Source organism: Rhizophagus irregularis, chromosome 5 (assembly GCF_026210795.1).
Source record: "Rhizophagus irregularis chromosome 5, complete sequence".
Lineage (NCBI taxonomy): Eukaryota > Fungi > Glomeromycota > Glomeromycetes > Glomerales > Glomeraceae > Rhizophagus > Rhizophagus irregularis.
In genome coordinates, this window is record NC_089433.1 from 4,377,174 (window position 1) to 4,399,149 (window position 21,976).

The 21,976-nt window shown below is 31.8% G+C and overlaps 7 protein-coding genes across 7 annotated transcripts; 3 read left to right on the top strand and 4 right to left on the bottom strand.

Moving 5' to 3' along the window:
• Nucleotides 1-2,530: 2,530 nt before the first annotated feature.
• Nucleotides 2,531-3,827, bottom strand: OCT59_025484 (uncharacterized protein). The gene is made up of 4 exons (XM_025323165.2): nucleotides 3,483-3,827; nucleotides 3,249-3,392; nucleotides 3,139-3,183; nucleotides 2,531-3,070 (listed from the first exon to the last, which is right to left on the bottom strand). The coding sequence occupies exons 1-4, from the start codon at nucleotides 3,810-3,812 to the stop codon at nucleotides 2,648-2,650; spliced, it is 942 nt and encodes a 313-aa protein (XP_025164273.1). The 5' UTR covers nucleotides 3,813-3,827; the 3' UTR covers nucleotides 2,531-2,647.
• Nucleotides 3,828-5,668: 1,841 nt separating this feature from the next.
• Nucleotides 5,669-6,139, top strand: OCT59_025485 (uncharacterized protein; the record flags this gene model as incomplete). The annotated part of the gene is made up of 1 exon (XM_025329768.1): nucleotides 5,669-6,139. One exon carries the CDS (start codon nucleotides 5,669-5,671, stop codon nucleotides 6,137-6,139), a length of 471 nt encoding a protein of 156 aa, XP_025164274.1.
• A 625-nt stretch (nucleotides 6,140-6,764) lies between these two features.
• Nucleotides 6,765-7,406, top strand: OCT59_025486 (uncharacterized protein; the record flags this gene model as incomplete). Its single annotated transcript, XM_066138811.1, has 1 exon — nucleotides 6,765-7,406. The coding sequence occupies one exon, from the start codon at nucleotides 6,765-6,767 to the stop codon at nucleotides 7,404-7,406; it is 642 nt and encodes a 213-aa protein (XP_065992130.1).
• A 1,291-nt stretch (nucleotides 7,407-8,697) lies between these two features.
• Nucleotides 8,698-10,655, bottom strand: OCT59_025487 (uncharacterized protein; the record flags this gene model as incomplete). Its single annotated transcript, XM_066138818.1, has 5 exons — nucleotides 8,698-9,201; nucleotides 9,349-9,543; nucleotides 9,608-9,886; nucleotides 9,953-10,545; nucleotides 10,613-10,655. 5 exons carry the CDS (start codon nucleotides 10,653-10,655, stop codon nucleotides 8,698-8,700), a joined length of 1,614 nt encoding a protein of 537 aa, XP_065992131.1.
• Nucleotides 10,656-11,139: 484 nt separating this feature from the next.
• OCT59_025488 (uncharacterized protein) lies at nucleotides 11,140-11,460 on the bottom strand (the record flags this gene model as incomplete). Its single annotated transcript, XM_066138822.1, has 1 exon — nucleotides 11,140-11,460. The coding sequence occupies one exon, from the start codon at nucleotides 11,458-11,460 to the stop codon at nucleotides 11,140-11,142; it is 321 nt and encodes a 106-aa protein (XP_065992132.1).
• Nucleotides 11,461-14,975: 3,515 nt separating this feature from the next.
• OCT59_025489 (uncharacterized protein) lies at nucleotides 14,976-15,537 on the bottom strand (the record flags this gene model as incomplete). The annotated part of the gene is made up of 2 exons (XM_066138828.1): nucleotides 14,976-14,984; nucleotides 15,064-15,537. The coding sequence occupies 2 exons, from the start codon at nucleotides 15,535-15,537 to the stop codon at nucleotides 14,976-14,978; spliced, it is 483 nt and encodes a 160-aa protein (XP_065992133.1).
• Nucleotides 15,538-16,233: 696 nt separating this feature from the next.
• OCT59_025490 (uncharacterized protein) lies at nucleotides 16,234-16,832 on the top strand (the record flags this gene model as incomplete). The annotated part of the gene is made up of 3 exons (XM_066138837.1): nucleotides 16,234-16,262; nucleotides 16,330-16,615; nucleotides 16,680-16,832. 3 exons carry the CDS (start codon nucleotides 16,234-16,236, stop codon nucleotides 16,830-16,832), a joined length of 468 nt encoding a protein of 155 aa, XP_065992134.1.
• Nucleotides 16,833-21,976: the final 5,144 nt, after the last annotated feature.

Below are 21,976 nucleotides of genomic sequence, written 5' to 3' on the forward strand. Positions count from 1 at the left end.
CGTTATAAATAAATTAAATGCATATCATTGATATTTGGCAATTCGATGTTAGATTTTGGTCATACTATAACAAGTAATTCTAAATTTATAAAATTGCTTTTTATATTTAAAAAAAATTACTAAGAATAGTTAAAATTAAAAAATAGCAATATATATGCTAGATTTATTAGTAAATGATTTACTTAATCAGGCAACTGTTTGCCTATCAGTAACAGTTTGATGGTGAACGACAAAGATTATAGCTGTAAAACCAAACAGTTTGACGGTAATGGCAAAGGTTATGATGAAATTGGTAAAATATTTGACTGTCACAGTTAACCTTAAACGTCAAACAATTTAACCCTCAGCATTAAATTTCTGTCCAGTCTGGCACGCCATATTTTAGCAATGATTTTAGTAAATATTTAGTTTTTGAGGCAACGCATAGTATAAAAAGTCGTAGGTTAAGTTCAACAGGTTAACTATATTCAGAAAAAAATAAATAGCAGATCGTTTTAATCTTGTTAAAAATCAGGATACGAATTTTGAAAATAAAAAAATTTTAGGATAAATATTTAACCGTTATTTATTATTATTAAACCAACCATATTATCGTATTTATTTATATTATTAATAAAGTATTATTTTGTCAATATCTAAGGTGGCAAACGTGACTTATCACGGGCTTAGGTATTACAATGTTTATTAAAAACACGGAAGAATAACATTAATTAAGTGATATTTCCCATTTTGTTAGATGTCTGTAACCATCACGCAGAACAAATTTCTCCAATTTTTCAATCTTTCCCTCCAGAACCTTATCTGGTGCAATGCCTGAAAAACAGTTTGAGAATTTTTTCGTCTTTTTTATTAGGAGAAATTAAAGGTTCTTCCAAGGTTATTTTTTTTGGTAAGCATTGTCAGGTATTTGCTGCATTCGTGCACAATTATTCAACAAGTCATAAACACGACGAGATGAAAATATGGTATTTAAAGCCATTGTCTTTGCAGCATTAGGAATCCTGTCTTTGGAATCTTTGATTTCCTGAATCGCTTCTGGTGACAATATCGTTGCACCTGCTCTCTATAAAACTCACTACTAATACGAGGCATAAAAGATCTTTTGGGGATACTATGTATCAGAAATGCGAGTAGTATATATACAGTAAATATCGAAATTTTTAATATACATCAAAAATCACAGAATCTTGTTTATTGATAATTATCAATACCTATCACAGAGTTTCAAAATTTACCACCCAATAATTACCAATAAAAATCGCAAAGTTTTGATACTTGTTGATAAGTATTGTAGTAATCCTATTGATAATTACTGATTAAATTTTTTTTTTGCGCTTGTCATTCAATAACTCATAATTACAAAATTTTTATTACGTAATATAACCAAGAGATAACATGCTCGATGTACACATTATATGGGATTCATCTATAATAGGCGAAGGGAAAAACTGGGCAGTTCACCAAATAATAGATACTTCACTAATTGCGTGATAGCACAACCGAGAAATTAAATAAAGTTGTCAACCATGCTTTATATCTCGCAGATAGGTACGAGAAAATTAAGGGCGATTATTGTCTATTGAAACAGCAATATTATAATGTTTCTAATAAAAATATAAATTTGAGGAACGAATTAGAACAAATTATCATTTCGTCAAAGAAGTTAAGTAAAGAGGTAAAACAATTACTAACCAACGCAAAGAATGTTTCGAATCTTGAACGGCAGATAGCATTTGATAAACAACATATCCAAAGTCTAACGACGGAATTGGAAAGGCTTAAGTCACAATATCTTGATATACAATCCACCGCATCACAGCTTAGGCAAATTCGATTGCTAGTGAAAAGAATTAGATGTGCTTAATTTGAGACTAAAAGAATTAGAATTTATTTTATCATCAAAAATAACGGAAATACATACCTTAGAATCTAAACTTTCATCAAAGAATTGCAAAATTGTGAGGCGGAACTTTCGTCAAAGTCATTTGAGTTACAGACACTCAAAACTGGATGTGGTGTGTTCAAACAATATGTATCCAATATGGTCAAACAGTCTTCGATAAAAAAATATCATACGCAAAGCCCCATTCCAGAGAATCAGAATAAAGAAACGTTAGGGGCTGGTATTACCGGCTATTCATTTTTATACTCTGCCTCAGTTAAACGTAACACAATAATAATTTACGTTGTTCATATTCTGGATATGTAAAAACAAATTAATATTATTAATACGGAACATATACGTTAAAGCCAAGTGCGATTATTTTCCGATGCAAAAAATCATGTACGGGACAATAACCCAATTAATTCTTTTCCTATTGAAGAAACATTATCACATACTCATAGTCCTCTTCAAAGTTCAGATGAAACCCCAAATGAAATCGCCCTATTCAGAACTTGGTAATTATCTGCATTTTTATATTAAATGATATTTATTCTTTTTAGGCGCAATTTTCAGAGTTGTAATACACTTTAATTACTTTAGTTATAACTAATGGATTGGAAATAAATATTATGATTTTCTGCGATAATTTTTCAGTTCAGGTCTTTTCAACTTTTATTAGCTCATGATTAAAGTTACAAAATTTTTTATTTATATTTAATAAGATCAATAAGATTAAAGAGAAGGATATACATATAAATATTATCACAACGATTTACATGTCATAATATCAATCTGACTATCACCTTCTATTTCTCGTAGACGCTCTCTAAGACGCTTTCTAAGATCTACGCGTTGAGTTTCAATTCCATCAAGTTCGACATTCTTTGCAACAAAAAGGTGATCGTTTAATTTGTTTATTTTGGCATTCAATCCGTTTGCTGTTAGAATAAATTTCTTGACTGTGTCCCAATGAATTGCATAAGAAATACCATTCTCATCCGTACGAATTGTTATACCAATAGAATACCCTTTAGTATCATATACTGGAGATCCTGGAGTAATTTTTTTGGTGGTACCTTGATATTTGATGATTTTACTTGAATTTATCTCAAAAATTTCCGTGATATTTTGATTAAATGTATACTGCTTATGTTGTTTCATATCACTGTGAAATTCCTCGCCGAACTATAAAGCATTTAATGGATCTAAGTTAAAAAAATAAGAGTTCGGAATTTTTTTCCATAAGTACTTACATGGATTAAATGTATTTTACTTCCAACGGCAATTTCCTCGCCGAACTATAAAGTATTTAATAGATCTAAGTAAAAAAATAAGAGTTCGAATTTTTTCTTTTCATACTTACATTAATTGACTGCACATATTCGCCTGAACCGTTGTTTATGCGTACTGCTCTATCAATTTCCATTCTATTTGTATGAAAATGAGAGCCAATTGTTGGCTCTCTTTTAGTCTCCATTTTCATGATCAATAAATCTGGATAATTTTTCTGAATTATTGGAATTACAAATTATTAATGTCACGTCTCATTTTTATATTGAAGCATGGAATGTACAGCATATTCGTCTTTAGATAATACCTTTAGTTCATGGTCATCTGGAACGGTACGATAACGGAAAGCAATTTCAGGAGGACCATATGTGAGGGGTTCGGTATTGCTTGGAGATGTAAACTCTATGCCCGCCCCAAAAATATCATTCTCATTGGGTAATACGTCAGAAGTAGTTACAATCCAACCAATATCATAATGAAAACCAGAGCCGATATATATTCCACTGCGAATTCGACAAACACCGTATGCTGTTTTTTTTTTAAGAAGTGTTTTTATCAGATTATACACTTCCGCATCTTCAAATGTACCATTTTCATCAAGTAATTTTGTTATTTCTAGTTCAGAAAAAGTATTCATTTGTTATTTAAGTTTGAAATCAGCAAAAGTATTTTCTTTAAATAAATAATCAATACAGTCGTACCATTACATCATATCATCATGAGTGTTGCGGTTAATAAAAAAGAATGTGAAAATAATAAATAGGATACCTTTATTAAGAAATTCAATGGTTTATCATAACCATGTTTCATTACGATCTACTATAAGTCCCGCAGTACGTTTCAATATTATTAGTAATCAACAAAATGATTAGTAATCGGCAATTCGGCAGAACTTACCGACTAAATTTACTTATCTAGCAAGCGAAAAAAGATATATATATATATATATATATCAAAAAAAAATTCACTAGCACGAAATGCCCGGCCCGGGTGAATTTTGAAGAAAATTTGCCGGCCCAAACCCGGATCCGGGTCCGGGTCGAGTTAAGGTTTCCGGGTTCCGGGTCCCGTTTGCAGACCGCATATATGTGTATGACAAACAAATTTTGCATGTCAATCATCAAAAATCACAAAATAGAGAAAATTTCTTAATAATATTAAATATACAAATTTCAAAAGTTATTAAGAAGATTAAGTTTGGCTACTTTGCAAGTTTACTTAGGATGACAAAGAAATGGCAAAAGTAGTTTTAAATATCACTTAATTTTTCGTTAAAACCAACTTGAAATGATCGGCATATGTTTATTTTCTAGATATGATAGATATGTTAGTTAGTATAGCAAAGCTAATAACGTCATTATTGCTAATTAAATTTTTTCCTAATTGGTATACTGATAGAATTAAGTTTAAGAAAATTTTTAAAAATATATACGAATATTTTTAATTTGGAACAATCGTAATCATAAATATCAAAACCTACAAGTATACATTTTATCTATTACAAGGGGACCAAGGTACCACGCATACAGATTTTTATGAATCTAAGTTAAAGAGAAAAAAGATTCAATTTCTTATCAAAGAAATACCTACGATAGAACAAATTAAAAATTGTATTTTTCAATTTTCAAAGATCATTTTTATCTGATATGTAATATAGAAAGAGAAGAATTTATCATGTTTGGACATGTAATCAAAGATCAGAAGAGAATTTTATATTAATTCAACAAATAAAACAAATTTTAATTGATAGTATTAATGATCAAATAGAAAATAAGCATTACATGTAGAAGATATTGATCTGTCAGACAATTCGGCTCATATCACTAATTAAATTTTAGTGACAAACATGAAATTTGATCGGACACATGATCAAAATAAACATCAAATTTGTGATAAATTCGAATAATACATAATGACATTAATGACGATTTTACTCAATTGTTGAAAGTTACGTTGGGGTCCCGTTTCCTAGTATAAAAATATATTGCGAAACGATTTTTTATATTAAAACACTTAGAAAAAAAAACGTTTTTTATCAAAGATATAATATTAATTTAAAGTTTTATTCATTTATAATTTGGATTAAAATGTAAGTGAAAAATATAAAAATTGACACTAAATAAAATAAATTATAAAAATTTTTTATTGTTTAGTGTATTTTTTTTTTTTAAAAAAAGTATTTTAACATGAAAAGGGAAAAGAAAAGGGAGAGAAATTTGTAGTAAGTTTACAGTAAACTGATCACGCTACACAAGTCACGTGAGATTAAATCACTGAAGATCAAAATTTTATTTGTCCCACATCTAAACAACTAGTGAACAGGAAAAAAACTCTTTCCCCTTTTTTTATTTTCGTTAGTTTTCCGCAGTAATTTTGCACAAGTTTAATTTTTTTAGTTTCTATTTGAAACGCCAAAGGGGGAGAGGCCCAAATGGGCATCTCTGTTTTATACGAGGTTTTTAGTTCTTTTTATAACCTATATTATAAAGGAATATGACTTCTACACCCTATATTGAAATAGACTGGTCTTCCACTTCACAACATCCTTTTCCTCAACTCGGTGATCCAACACCACCTGAAAATGACTCAGATAAAATATTACATAATACTGAGCTGCCTACAGTACTCTCTTCTAAGGATATTTTTTTCCTTGATATTGATGATATTTATCCTTATACATACTCAACTCTTCACCTCGACGAAGATGAAATGGAAGATACCTATGATGATGAAGATTACTTTGAACAGTTACTACATAATGAAATAAATGCTGAAATAGAAGAAGTTAGCTATGGAGGAAATAATATACCTTCATTTTCCAACACTCCTTTAACTCCCATACAGGACAATATTCCTTTACCACCTTCGGATATTGCGCCTATCTCAGAAAATTTACTCAAAGACGGGAAAAAAACTACCCTCTTGGTCTCCCTGGAAAAATTTCACGTGACTACGCCAAAATGATCAGGTTATAACAAGATTTATGAAATCTGCCGATCTAGGAGTTTCTTATTCAAGCTTGCTGATCGTGATCAAAACACCAATGAAATTCATTTGAAGATATACATGAATGATTATCATATGAAAACTAAACCGATTAGTTATAACAACACAAGTTTGTTAGTAGTATATAAATCCCAGTTCTGGCTCACTTTTCTCGGAGTCCAATCCTGGTTACCTTTTTCTTGCTACCAACTCATTGCTCCCCCACCGGCTGTGGGTCCAATTCTAGTCACCTTTTTCTTGCTACTCCCATTACTCTCACACCGGCTGTGGGTCCAATCCTGACTACCTTTTTATATTTTTTACCTACTTATATCCTACTTATCTCATAATCTAAACCGTTTATTAATATTTTCACCTACTTATTTCATAATCTAAATCATTTATTAATATTTTCACCTACTTACCCCAACCGAACAAGAAATAGGATTTCAAAGCCAACGGAGCCAAAAAAGGTAAGGAAATATTAACCCATCCAGGAAACCAGCCATGGGGTCAATAGAGCGGAATAGCAAGGCAAGCAATTTCTCTTATACCGAGAAAAAATGTAATTGAATAAAAGATTCATATATAAAAGGTTTACAAGATGTCACAATACAGACCATCACTAAGACGTATACTAGGTCAGTTTGAACTCAACATAGAAGAATGGGTAAAGGAAATAATGTGGTATTTAGATATAGCATATTTAAAAGCTTTAGATTCCGAATTAGGCAAAGAAAGTATGTTAGTATCTGGATTAGAAGAGCTAGTAGAAATATTTGATGAGATGTTAGAAGGTGATGATATATGGATACATCCATCACTTTTATCACGAATAAGATATTCTATTCTACCAGATGAGATGGCAATATATGAAAGATTTTCAGATATCATTAAGAACTTCTCAGAGGATAAAGAATTAGCATATGCATTATTAGACTTAGTAGAAATATTATCAAAAAAGAAACCTTCAACATTCAACATTATAGATTACAATATACAAAGAATATTCACAAATCCTAATGATGAATATAGAAATGAATTCAGCATCTACCATATTAAAGGAGATGAAGATATGGACGAAGACACAGATGAAGACATAGATGAAGTAGAGCAGAATGAATTCAATGAATACTATCAGAATCTTGCACCGACCACCAAGAGTCAGCTGGATAGACTAAAAAATGAGTTGGCTATAACTCTATGTGATGAATGTCTTATGCCAATAACACAGGTCGAAATATAATATACCGGTCATCAATCGGTCATATAACTGATTGGTACCTGATTGGTAGCTGATCTGTTACTGATTCATTCATTCAGATACCAACCGGTCATCAATCAGGCATTTATTTCAATCGGCTACACATCAGTTGTATGACCGATTGGTGCCGATTGGTGACTGATTGGTGCCAGTTTAACAATCGGTAAACAATCAGCCATCTGTCATCTATATTGGAAGTTGACCGATTGGTTGCTGATTGGATATTGTTGACTATCAGTCATCAATCGGCTATCAGCAGGTTGAATTATTGTCAATCGGGTACCAATCAGGCATATGTCCGATTGATACAGATTACAGCTATTTGCGAAATAACGGACCACTTACAGCTATTTGCGAAAATAATGGACCACCTAATTCATTTTCGACTGCGTATGAAATTTTCATACGCAGTCATACGCATGGTAATATCTGCCCAGACCATCAAACTCATTTTTTGAGTTTTTCATATGTAATCATCCGCAGTTATATCACAATAATTTTAGCAGTTAACTATGCGTATATGACTGCATATGGCTGCGTATGAAATATTCATACGCAATCGAAAATCGAATTAGCTGGTCCGTTATTTTGCAAATAGTTGTAATAGATGATTTGTATGTAGCCGATTGATGCTCATTCAATAAATGTGCTTTATGATTTTATCTGATCTAAGACTTATCGAAGAATAAAAATTCGATACTACTGGCCGACTTATTTTAACTGTTACTAGTAAACCGAACAATGATGGAAATCATAATAAAAATGTATGTACCCACATTCTTTTATATTGCATAAGCTAGTAAATGATTTATTCTAAATAATAAACAATTTTGTCACCAATTGTATTAAAAGATTTAATAATTCTCCTAATTACCCACTGAAAATTTATCATTTGACTATACATGATGAAATAATGTGTACAAAATGAACAAGGGAATATACAAGGAATGATATTTAATAAAGAAAAAATAGGCAGAAAGTCGAAGATTTTTATAAAAAAGAATATCGTTGGATGATTAAAGAAATAATTGAAAAAAGAAATATTACAATAATATTATTTGAAGGAAGTATTTTTAGAAAAAAAAAATTAACTGTATGTACTAATTAATATACATAAAATTCGCAAAAGCAGGGGAGGGGGGATCGGTTATTAGTGAAAAATAGGTAAATAGAATACAAAATATAGGAAATCACCACCATCACAACACCACCACAATCACTACCATCAATCGTCCATTTCAAGATAATCATCGTCAGAAAGTTGGTCAGAAGGTTAGCCAGAAGGTTGGTTGGAAGATTGGCCGGAAGGTTGTTGGTTGGAGGATTGATCGGAAGGTTGTTGGTTAGAGGATTGATCGGAAGGTTGTTGGTTGGAGGATTGATCGGAAGGTTGTTGGTTAGAGGATTGGTCGGAAGATTGGTTAGAAGGTTGGTTGGAAGATTGGTTGGAAGGTTGGTCAGTACTTGTTAATAAAACAGTCTCTTCCATTTCTTCCTCCCCTTCTCCAATGTCAGCATCATATCCATCATTAAAGGACTTTTCACTTTCTGCAAATTTCATCAAGTCATACTGCTGGTCTTGACGCTGGTCCAGCTGCTGGGTGACTGCGATCTTTAACTTTCCTTTATATCCGGAACGAGTCCAATGCAGCGCCAACAAAGGCGCCGCCGGTTCATTATTACAAAAACAATTGCCCGTAACTCGCTCACGTAATTTTCTATTATTTGGTTGTTCGGTTCTTAATCGGTCAATATATTCACGCAAAAATAATCGTAACTTAAAAAAATTAAAATAGTTGGTAAAATTAAAAATAGTTAGAAATAGTTAGTAAATAAATTAAAAATAGGTAGAAATAGTTAGTAAAATTAAAAATAGTCAGAAATGGTAAAATTAAAAATAATAAAAGCAGGAAGAAATACTCACTGTGTCAGATCTCCACTTAAGATCTTTAACAATAATATTGTTTCTCCTGTTTTCGCAATCAGTCTCGGATTCCTCGGGTGAATGGTAAGCGTTATTGTCAATTATTAATTGTAAGTCTTCGTCCTTAAATTTCTTGACTAATGAATTTTTCACCATCTGTAAATGTTTTATTAGTCTTCCTCTTTTTAATCTTTTCTGTATTAGATAAGAAGTTAGTATTAAGCAAATATATACACTGTACAAAACTTTATTTACTCACGTCGTGGCGTCTGGAATTGAAATGTTTTCTTTTTTCTTGCAGTTTTTTTCTTGACGATGACCAATTCTTTTTAAGGTGCTCTTCACGTCGATGATGATGAAGGGAGTGAATTATATCATATAAAATTTCGTTAGAAATAGGAAATATATTATTATTAATATTTTCCATTATACTAGGTATAATATCATTAATAACGCGATTTCGCTGATTAGTGAATGTTTGACCCAAATCAATCCTTCTCCCTTCTGGTAACGCATCATACTTCCAAATAACTTCCTTCTATATAAAATCAACAATATCAGTTAATAAATATATATAAAATTAATTTGAGATATCCTTATTTACCCTTAAGGCTTCTCTTAGATCTTTTGGCATATCACTTTTCGTCAAATAGAAGGGAGTATTTGAACTATTTGAGCTATAGGAGCTGTCCGAATCACTTGAATCGTCTGAACTTGATTGGACTGGGGCTTTTCCCTTTGCTTTATCGCTGATGGCTTTTCTGGAATTTTTGTCGCCATCGTTAGTATTTTTTTTTTTGACGGCCTTTTTAGTACCCCTGTATTTTTCATTAGTAGCACTGGTTACAGCGCTTACATCTTCTTTTTCATTAGTGGCGCTGGTTACAGCGCCAGCGCTTTCATCTTCTTTTTCATTAGTGGCGCTGGTTACAGCGCTTTCTTCACCTTTTTCACTAATACCGCTAGTTACAGCGGTGTCGCTTTTTTCCATTTTAATTGTTATATCCTCATCTGACGATATAAGAATTGGTTCTTGTTGAGAACCAGCCTGTGAAGAATCCCGTGAAGAAACAGCCCATGAAGAAACAGCCCGTGAAGAACCTGGCACCCCATAGGGTTCATTATTTTGCTGTTCTTGTTGTCCTTGTATAATATTCGCAATTTTTTCAAAAAAATATTTGGCTTGTTGGGTAAAAGCTATTAATTTAGATAATCATTAGTTTTTAGTAATATCCTGATATCTGCTGTCCGCCGATCAACTTACCCAATAGCTCGTCTACTTTCTCTAAATCTTTCTTATTGGACATATTTAATTCAAATTTTTTAAATTTTTTTAAAAAACATAAAAATATCCACAGTATAGAAAGAAATCAGTATTTTTTTTTCAGATCGATTATTTTCATTATTTTTAACAATTTTAACAATTTTCAATTGTTCTAACAATTAACAATTAAATGATTAATAAATTTAATAAATTAAAATCTTGACAATTAATCATTAGACTAATGATGTAATGATGTAATATTATACGCGAAATTTGCAGAAATTAAGCAACACCGGTATATGTTATATGTTATTTAATAACATATATCATTGACTTACAACTTTTCTATAATTTATTATTTGACTGTAACGATGTAATGATGTAATATGATACGCGAAATTTGCAGAAATTAAGCAACACCGGTATATGTTATATGTTATTTAATAAGATATATCATTGACTTACAAACTTTTCTATTATTTATTATTTGACTTTATTATTTGACAAATATTATATCGAAATAAGACTTACTCGCATATTTCACGTATTTTAATTTTACCGTCTTCATCCTCCTCACCCTCCTCACTTCTGATATTATTTATTTTGACAGAGGATGCTAACATCAGAGCACTGCTGAACGAATTTACTTCTTGATTATTTAATAAAGTTCCCATTTCTGAATTATTAAGTAGGGATAGTTGAGTTTCTAATATATCGATCTTTTGTTGTAGAAAATCATTTGCTTCTTTCTGCATACTCATGATTTCCATTAACGCACGATTACAGTTTTCTAATTCTACAACCTTTTTCCGAGATTCTATATCCCTGATCGTTGCATGATTCGACATTATTTGTAAAGAGTCATTTACTCGCGTTAAATTCTCATTCTTTCGTATCAGGTTTTGCCTAATGTATTTAAGGCTACTATGTTTATGCTTTCGGCCTATTATAACCCCTAGGATTAAAATAAAAATCAATTTATAACCTTTGACTATTTACAAAAAAATGAGATAAAAAAAAAATGCAGATATAAAAACCGAATATTGTGATATTCGTACGAAAGACCAATAACTATAAGAAAAAACCGGTATGAATATATAAGATAATTGTTAAGAATGTTTATTATTATATTAAAGCGGAATCGGTTTATATAAAAGAAAATCGATAACCGTAAAAAAGAAACTGACTTGAATGTAATCTTTGTTTTCACCGACCTATTAAAATTGAAGGATATGCATTAAATTTTCAAGTAAATTTGTTCCATTTGATCATTATCGGTATACCTGTAATAAATTTTTGAAATTACAATCCACTTTCAAAAAAACTTTCAAACGTAAGAGATGACCGGCAGAAAGCTGATGAACTTATTTATCATTGAGTTTTTTTATAATCGGCACGATTTTTATTGCTGCTTACAGACTAATTACTCATGCATGATTACCTTATAAGAAAATCAATCAAATAAATTATATTGGAACTTTTTTATTGTAACTTTAATGCTGCAGTGGCGTATTGGTTAGGGAATGTAATACCTGGATTATATTTCTGAGTTCAGTACCTGCTGTATGCATTACTTTCCAGAATATTTGACCATAACCGTGAGTTCTCTGGACCGGTTGGCTTGGATGCCGTGAGTCCTTTGGACCGGCCCGAGTCTTGATATTCTGATCTTTTTTGTATATTAACAACAGTCGAAGGGTTATTTAACTATCATTTTAGTTACTTGAATTGAAATAGTCGTGTAACTAATTAATTACTCAAAATAAAAATATAATACATCGTACACTTCCATTAAATGTTAAAGTAAATCTGCATATTTAAAATTTATATTTTCACCAAACAATAGAATTCTATTATACCAGTAAAAATTCTCACAAATGAAACTGCCTATTTATTGGGATTACAGCATTATATGTGATAGGATTCTTTTTGCCAATTACAAATTCACCAGATACAAAGCGACTATATAGGTAATGAATTGGAATTAAACAATCTCGCTCTATCTCATAAAATTCATTTCGCCAAAGTTCAATATTTGAGCTTTTTTCATCACCATCAATACTTGTATAAAATCGGGTTTTCTGGTTTGGCGCCGGTTTATACCATTTAACAAATACTAATCGATGTGTTTTAAGTTCACCCGAAATTCTCACAGTATGTTCAAAATAATACTGTACCTGACCTGGAAATAAGTCGGTCGTTTCATTGTTTTGGATAAATTTCGCCAAAACATTCACATTTTTCAGGTATCGGGGTGCCATTGCCGATCTAAACACTTCTGCTGAGATCCTAACCCGCCCAAATTGATCAACCATATTTGGCACAACTATTGCATCTCTTGAACTGGTTGATGTTGACTCAGCAATTGTTACAAATTGCAAGTCGTAAGCAATATTATAATATTCGGTTAGGATTTGATAAATATCATCAGGCAAGGCAACCCGATTTTTACATGGCGTAAGCATTTCTCCAGGAAATGGTTCGCTACTGACAATCGTTTCATCAACTTCTTGGAAGAATACCTTTCTAAATTGATACAGCTCAGTGTAATTAAAATTATCGTAAGCTGCCAAACTTCTGGAAGTTGATCGTGGTTGAATTAATTTTAAAGCTTCAACAAGCTTAACATTATTTGATTGAACGGATACAAGGTTATCAAGTCTCCAATTCCGCATTATAATTCGTAAAAGTTTGGGTTCAATTTGACGATTACTATTGGGAAAAGAGCCTATTGATATATTATTTAATAAATTATTAGCAAGCTTAAACGATTAAACAGTTCACAAAATACCTACTGAGGATACCGTTCATTCTTTCAAAGGAAAAACACCAGAAAGAATATAATGGACCATAATCCTGGCAACAATCGGCAATATGAAGATACAAATGGAGGTTTGGGGTTATTCTTTCCGGACCATAATTTTCTTCAATTAACGTTGCAACTTTGAGCAAACGTTCGTGAGCTTCGTTCAATATGTCACAGTCAATAATTCGATAAACTAGCAGAGAACAAGCTCTAACGAAATTCCCCAAAATTTGTCGATCTGGTTCAGCGAGCAAATCCCACATCAACGGGATAGCATAAATTAGAACAAACGTTTTCCATTGGTCGGCCGTAAATCCGGAAAATCCTTCTCCAGTTGCGATTTTATTTGGAATACGCCCCAAATCCGTGGGTATTTGTATGTATTTTGCTCGCTTTTCCATTTTTTCTAGATCTTGTTTCGTGATCTTGTTGCCATCGATCCATAATTTTTTAATTATCCAATGGGCTATTCCGAGGAACAAACAGTGCATTGGATCTACGACAAGGTACCTTATCGGATTAAAATACGGTAATCGAAGCAGTTCGGACCATCTAACATGGGTTGAACTCACATGACGTTTTCTTTCCTCCTCAGATTTACACAGTCTCCAAAGCTCAGCATTCCGTCGATGTTCATCCAAATCTCTTTCTACAAACCAGTCAACCATATCATCAAAGCCGCCAAAACTTGACTTATTTCCATTTCCATTTGAATTTGCAGTTTTATAACACCTATGGCAGCTCACTGATGCTGATATGTGACCGCAGAGCTTCCTCGCCGCAGGAATGTCATTCGAACAGCATATTAATGCCAATCGGATATTTTTTTCAGCGGCGGGAATCTCAATCCCATCCCAGAACTCTAATAACTCATCAACAATTGGAGCGAGATAATGGTTAATTTTGTGTAACTTAACCTCGCTTGGTCCTGGTAGTAGACCAAGCGTCAACATATTTTTTTTTTAAATCTAATTTCACGCGGTAGGTTACAAATAACCCCATAAATAGCCCCACAGCTGTATACAGATGACTCGAAAGGCTGAAACCAATCGAGATTAATCATAATTCCCAAGTGGGAATCTGCAGTCTCCGGTGTAAAAAATGGGACGTCTGAAGTGTCTGGAAAAGTTTTCCAGATTTTACCGTCATAAATATCTGCTAACATACCATTATTTACATCCCGATTGGTCCATTTTCGTAGTTGTTGCTTGAATTCTGGTCTCTGGTACAAATTGTTTATCTGTATTTTCAAATTCGGCAATGGAAATAACAATTTAGGGCGTCTTTTATTTCCATTACCATGCGGTACTTGCACAGTTAATTCTATTCCGCAAAATTTTTCCTTCGGTTTCATTGGAAATTCTATATGCGTACATTTAAATCCTTCATCCGCAACAACATCAGCTATATTATATAATGTATTACAGCTCGGACATACTGCGTAAGACATAGATTGGTTGTCGATTCGTAATAACTTAGTCGCAGTGTATAAAGAAGACGGGAAATCTTTGAATCTTGTCTGATTAGCATCCATTAATACTTGATGAAAAAACTTTATTAAAGAATCTAGTGCAACATCCGGCAAGCAAAATCTTGCTTGATATTTGAATATCCATGTTAATATCCAAGAATCTGCAATATTAACATTTGTGTCGGGATATGCAAATTCTGAATCATTTTCGGGCGCAGCAAATTGTTCAACAGGATCATCGTCCAAATCCATATTGTCTTCTGGAGAAATGTCACCTTCATATTCATATTCATTAATCAGTTCATTGCTTTCCTTATTGGTTTCCGGTTCCCGAAACTGGTCTTGTCTACGCCTTTTTTGAGGGACAAAACCGGCAAAATCTGATTCATAATTATTATTAAATGATGTTGACTCTTCTTGTCCGGTCATTTCTTTTGATCTTGATGATCCTTCTACGATCGGACTATAATAGACGGTATGTGCTGGCTTAATTCGATTGTTTCCGGGTAAAAAAGGGACAAATCCGGAAATGCTAGACGCTAAATGACGCTCTAAATCTAGATGTCTTTTTCTGGTTCTTTCATCAACATATTTGCCATTGCATTCCTTGCAATCACATGATACTTTATATCTAAGTTTTGTAGACATGATTATGTTTTAGTAAGATCGAAGCGTTCAATGAAAAATTTGAGAATTTCTACGTATGTATCTTATAGCCTATTTATGAATGTCAAAATCGACGAATAAAGAGCTTTTAATATGTACAATTTCATATATTAGTCCAGTCTGAATAGACTATTATTGCTTAATGGCATGTGAAGATAGGAAATTGTACGGGATATTAATGAAAAATTAATATTAATCGGGTTTTACTATAGCGAAACCAGAAAATTATCACGCGGTCCGTCCGTTTTGGTAATTCGCTCAAATGATTTAGTTGCAAAAATATCGGACTTGACCCTTCTGGTGACATCATCTTGACCCTTATTAAAATATATTATGCGGGTCAGCACCGCGTGGTGGGTTAAGAACGATACTGACATTCGCGAATTAATTATATTGCAGAGCGAAACGTTGTTCTTTTTTACCATATTATAAGTCTTTTTTTTTTGGTCTAAAATTTTCAGTTCTTTCAGTCCTTTATAGTAAGTAAAGTTATAAAATCTTGTCGTTGGATTTCTGCAACGACTGAAGTTAAAAGCCCGAAGGCTTCCGAGCCCTCTACCAACAAGGCTTCCTAATAGATAAAGAACCGGACCTTTTTTATTCCAGAGAACCTCGGAGGCTAACCGATACATAACTTTCTCTTTTTTTTTCAACATAACTTTCAATAGAGTTTACAAAATGGGAAACAAAAAGCTTCGTAAGGAAGAGTAAGTAACCCTTCGTGTCAGTTAACTTATCAAAAATTGAGATATATTTATAAATTTATACAAAAAGCAGCCCGGAATCAGAAATCTTATACGAATCTAGTTCAGAATCAGAATCAAAATCGGAATCGGAACTAGGTACATTTAGTATGTCGTATAATTCTGCTTATTGTGTTCTAAACATTCTGATTCACTGCTTAATGGTCAATATACAATTGATAGAATTAAACCCGGAAGGCACTCAAATTCTTGATTCTGATTCTAGGCCAAGAGATGACAAGAAAAGAAAAAGGTCAAAAGAACGACGATACCAACATGTATCTGAAATGCCCAAAGATTTGAGAGAAGCATTAAGGGTAAACAAAACTTTCGCTGTATTTTTTATTTTTTATAAATTTACTGATAATAATATATTTTTAGAGAGATCTATTCTGGAATCAGGCAAGAATGCCTCAGGAAACTCAATTAGATATCGAAAAAACATTCGAGCTTCAAAAGGATCTTGTAGTTAAAATGATTGTGCCAAATTTAATGAAAACATTGGATCTTGACACCTACACCATAGGGCAGTGATGTGCATTGGAAGCTTCCAATGAAATTTATTGGAATTGGAAGTTCCATTGGAAAAAATTGGAAGAATTGGAAAGATGCCGATCTTCCAATGTTTCATGTGCATTGGAAGCTTCCAATCAAAATTCTTGGAAATTGGACATAGTAATTGGAAGCTTCCAATGGAAGCTTCCAATACAAAATTAGTAATTTTATTGTCACGAATGACGTAAATGACACGTATATTAATTATCAAAATTACAATACGTTTTTATGTGATCGTTTCATTCTTTTTTTAATAATGAAAAGACCCAGAACCCACCGTCTTACTAAATATATAAAGGTTCTTGGAAAACAAAATTCATGTAATACCTACGCGGCATGTATTGCTTGTTTTGAAAGGTTGGAAAGTAGTGAACTTTCAAGAAATACTTTTACAAATAAAAAACCGCAAGTTAAAAATTACTTGAAAAATTGTCCATATTTTCGAGAAAAAATTGGAAATCAAGAAGAACTAGATGATATTATTAATTTGACAGATAATGAGATAGAAGAAGAAATATGTCAAAAACGTAAAAAAGTGGATAATGAATTTGGTAAGAATGATGAAAAAGTCTTAAAGTATTTAAAATCTTTGCAGTATAATTTCAAAATTCCAAAATTTAAATCAATAGAAGAAACAGGTTCGGTAAAGTCATTTGGGTCATTTGCTTCAACAACATCTGCACGCAACTTTAATTCAAAAAATACAATTAAAAATAATCTCATTCGCACTCCTACTAAAAGTGAAATACCAAAATTTGAACGTTTTTTATTAAGAATGTCAGTAGCGAATGGTTTTGCATTTCAGTGGATTGATCACCCTGCAACCTTGGAACTCTTTGAATTTTTAAATCCACATCTCATATTACCAAATAGAAAAGCTCTATCTAATCGTATATTAACGAAAGAAACTGAAAACTTGAATACATTGAGAAATGATAAATTAATTAATGATAAAGTTGGGGTTGTATTAGCATTTGATGGTTGGAAGAACATTTTAAATCAGCATATATTCGGATCATTATTTATATCATCTTCAGGTGAAATTTTAATATGGGAAGCTTTGGACATTAGCAGTGAACGTGAACGGTTAATTGAAGTAATACCAAAAATAACTGGATTAATTCAAGAAACTAAAAGATTAGGTATTAAACTTAATGCAATAGTGTCAGATAGTGCACCGGCTTATGCTGCAGCACGGTAAATAAATAAAATTATTAAAATGGATGCATGATTAATTTCAAACTATTACTTATTTAATAATTTATCATAGGCGACGTCTTCGATTAGAATATGCAGAAATTGTCTTTCTTCCTTGTTTTGCACACCAATGTCAACTAGCAATCGGAGATATTTTTAAAGAATCATCAATTTTGAAAACTGCATCAAGTAAAGCAATTAAAATTGCTTCTTACTTTAAAAATGCAAATAATAGTTATTTCATTAGTAAATTGCGAGATATACAAAATGAATTGTATGAGAAATATTATTCAATTGTAATTCCTGGTGAAACAAGATGGAACAGTCATTATTTCTGCTTTAAAAGTCTCATTCGATCTAAACAAGCTCTACGAGTAATTTTTTTTTTTATTTATTTTTTATAATAATAATACGACAATTAAAAAAGTTTTTTTATTATTTTTAGAATTTGGCAATTCGTTACGAACGTCCACAAATTGGTTCAGGAGATGAACTTTACTTGAATTCAGAACTTTGCCAAATACTTCTTGATAATGATTGGTGGGAAAAAATTGAGCTTTTGCAAGACATTTTATTACCTTATTGTGGTGTTTTAAATAAGCTGCAATGTGATAAAGCGCGTCTTTATGAAGTGCTTCATGCTCTTGGATATTTTATGCAATTCTGGAAGCAATTTCCCGATACAGATTTGGGCAATCAAATGATCGATCGATTAGAAAAACGTTGGAGTCAATGGGAGCAGCCATTATTCTTACTTTCTTTTGCTCTCCATCCAAAATATCGTTTTGCATATTTCAATTCTGACCTTAATAATTTATCATTTACTTCCTTAGGACGATATTTGACATATTATTATAAAGCATGGTTTAAAAAACGCCCATTACGATTATTATTGGAATTTGAAGATTTTCGTCAGAAAGTTGAACCATTTAATAATGAGACTTTTGAACAATTTGGAGATGATGCTTTTAAATTTTGGGGATACGTAGAAGGTGATTATAAAGAATTGGCTGCAGTTGCTTTAAAAATTTTTGGTATGTGTGTGAATGCTGCATCTGTTGAACGAATGTGGTCTTCCATGGGTTTTTTACATACAGTTCGTTGTAACTGATTAAAAGTAAGTTGTTTAAAGCTAGAACTTCATTATTTAGTTAATATATATATACCAATTTTGATAACGAATTAATTAATTTAATTATTAAACAATGGTTTATTTATTAATTTATTTTATGGCGAGTTTTTTTATTAGATCCTTTAGTATTTGTTTGATGTTGGGTTTCTTATTTATTTAATTATCATTTCTTTTATTAATTAAAATATTAAAATTTTTTTTTTTTTAATAGAATGAAAAAATATTAGCAATGAGTCAACTTCGGGCATCTATTAATTTTTCGTTAAGAGAAAAGGAATTACAACAAAGTCAAATCCAATTTTTGGATTCAAATGCTCTTCCAATGGAAACTGATTCTGAAGTTTTTACGCCAAATTCAAATATTGAAGAGGACGAAGATATTGAAGATAACACTATTGTTACTCCTGAACATTGGGAACAAGAATTGAGAGAGTGGGAAGAGATGTTAATAGAAGAAGAGGTAGCACGATTGGAAGAGGAAGAGGAATTAAGGAGTAATTCAAATAATAATATGGAAGGTGATCTCTTAAGCGAATATATACATCCAGCAATAGACGAAAAAGCAAAATGGGAGCTTAAAAGTTTATTTAGTTCATCTCTTAATGCTCCTAATTACTTAAATATAGGATCAAATGAATAAAACATAATAAAACTTTTTTTCGTTTAATGCCTTTAAAAATTTTCATTTTTATTTATTTATTTTGTCAAAGTGGGAAACAAATAAGAAGATGCTAGGTTGTGATCAAGGGACTGAAAATAGCCTTTAAAAATTTTTGTATTGGTATCTGATTTAATTTTATTGGATAAAATATGTTCGTGTAATAAAGTGCTTCCAAACTTCCAATAAAAATTCATTGGAATTGGAAGTATGATTGGAATTGGAAGATTTGGAAGTCCAAATATGCTTCCAACTTCCAATGCCCATCACTGCCATAGGGGAAGGTGTCATATACGAGATGATCTATCAGCGGCACCGCCACAAAAGGGACAATCTTCGGGTCAAAAATAAATCAGAAAATGATATAAAGAAAGAAACAGGACGGAAACACCAAAATTCACGATGATCGGAGGTAAATATAAATGTTATATTTTACTAATCATCCTAATCATCATTATTTATTTACGAGTTTTTTATAAAATAGAAAAGAAAAAAAAGATCAAAGACGATCAACAATTTAAAAAAAATTAATGATCCGTTGATTGAAAAGTTCAGTAACGAAGAATTGCGGCCAATAATCACAGAAAACGGCTATCATAGCCCGGAAATTTCAGAAAGCGAGGACGAGCGAAACATAATCGTCATGCGTAACCTGCGATGGCGTTCCAGTACTGTAAGTGAATTTATTGAAATGGGTTACATATAACTGGCATATGCTAATTCATTTTAAAACAAAGCTGCGCAGATTTTTGTACTATGTTGACAGTAATACAACAAAAGGCGACAAAAAGCGTGAACGGGTGTACAAGCCTAGTGAGTACGTTGAAGAAACGGCGCCGAATAGCGCGCCTAGTTGGACGAAATCAGGCTACGATGGGCCATTAAAAAATCCAGTTGCCAAGGCGATTAGTAAATTACAAAATAAATGAAATATGTCAGTAAATTTAATAAATATAAATAAATATATCAGTAAATTTAATAAATATCAGTAAATTTAATAAATATATCAGTAAATATAATGCTTGAGTCAAACAGATTGAAAAGAAATTAAAGACTGAGACAACCTTTTTGGTTCAATTTTCACAATACCTAATTTTTTTATTTTATTTCATCAACTGACAATCATACCGATATACCGATATATCAAGCTAATTTAGCTGCGGATTACCAGCCAGATTATTTTTGACATTAATTTAGAAATTGACATATATACGCAAAGTTGCTAAATTTTGTAAATTTCACGAGTCGGGCTAACTAATAAATCGGTATCCGTATTTGCAAATATATTGTTATAATACGCAAATAGTCCAATTTGATTAGTGATCTGGATCATCGAAATTTAATCTGATTGGCCAGATCTCTGTTTGATTACGATAAATATGGAAATAAGCACATTTTGTTTACAACAACCTTTTTACCTATTTGCGAATTTTTCTTCTTTTTGCCGTTTGCCTATTTGCGAATTTTTCTTCTTTTGCCGTTTTGCCTATTTGCGAATTTTTCTTATACCATCTTACGAATGCGTTGCCTATTTTTTGTTTATTTTTGCTTATTATATCACCGTTTACTTTCTACACCCATAATATATGGTGTGAAATTATTGGACTCGTTCACTGACAATGGTTGACATACTGGTATGTCAGTTACTCAGCTGTACGAGTTTATAACAAATTAATAATAATAAGCACTTTCACATTCAACAATCGTGAACGGGAATATTCCAATTTTATTCTGGAGACAGATACGGAAACTGTTATTTATCGCTAACCTTCACTATTTCCTTTTTGTAAAACAGGTTTCATTGAGTTGTGTTTCAAATATCCTCCTGTTTTTATAGGTGCGAGAACATGCCGATTTTTTGATGAATTTAATACTTCTTTGCTCCTCACACTCAATCAAAGTGAAATATAGAACGACAATGCATATTTCTTTCGATTTTCATTTTACTGAGTGTAACTTTAAAAATGGTAAGCGAATATTTATACTGATCTTCACTTCTAACGAAATAAACTTTATTCGTTTTCAGCGATCAGAAATGAAATGTATATATACCGATTTTGATAAACTTCATTTAGAGGCAAGCCTGACTGATGGGTCTAATGGTATTATGGTAAGTAATAATAGGTATACTTTTTT

What these genes read in the sequence shown, in the direction of transcription:
- OCT59_025484 (XM_025323165.2), bottom strand. Translation starts at nt 3,812, where the DNA reads ATGAATACTTTTTCTGAACTAGAAATAACAAAATTACTTGATGAAAAT. An exon ending in AATATGTGCAGTCAATTAAT is followed by an intron (nt 3,184 to 3,248) that starts GTAAGTATGAAA and finishes AATACTTTATAG; the next exon opens with TTCGGCGAGGAAATTGCCGT. An exon ending in GTAAAATACATTTAATCCAT is followed by an intron (nt 3,071 to 3,138) that starts GTAAGTACTTAT and finishes AATGCTTTATAG; the next exon opens with TTCGGCGAGGAATTTCACAG.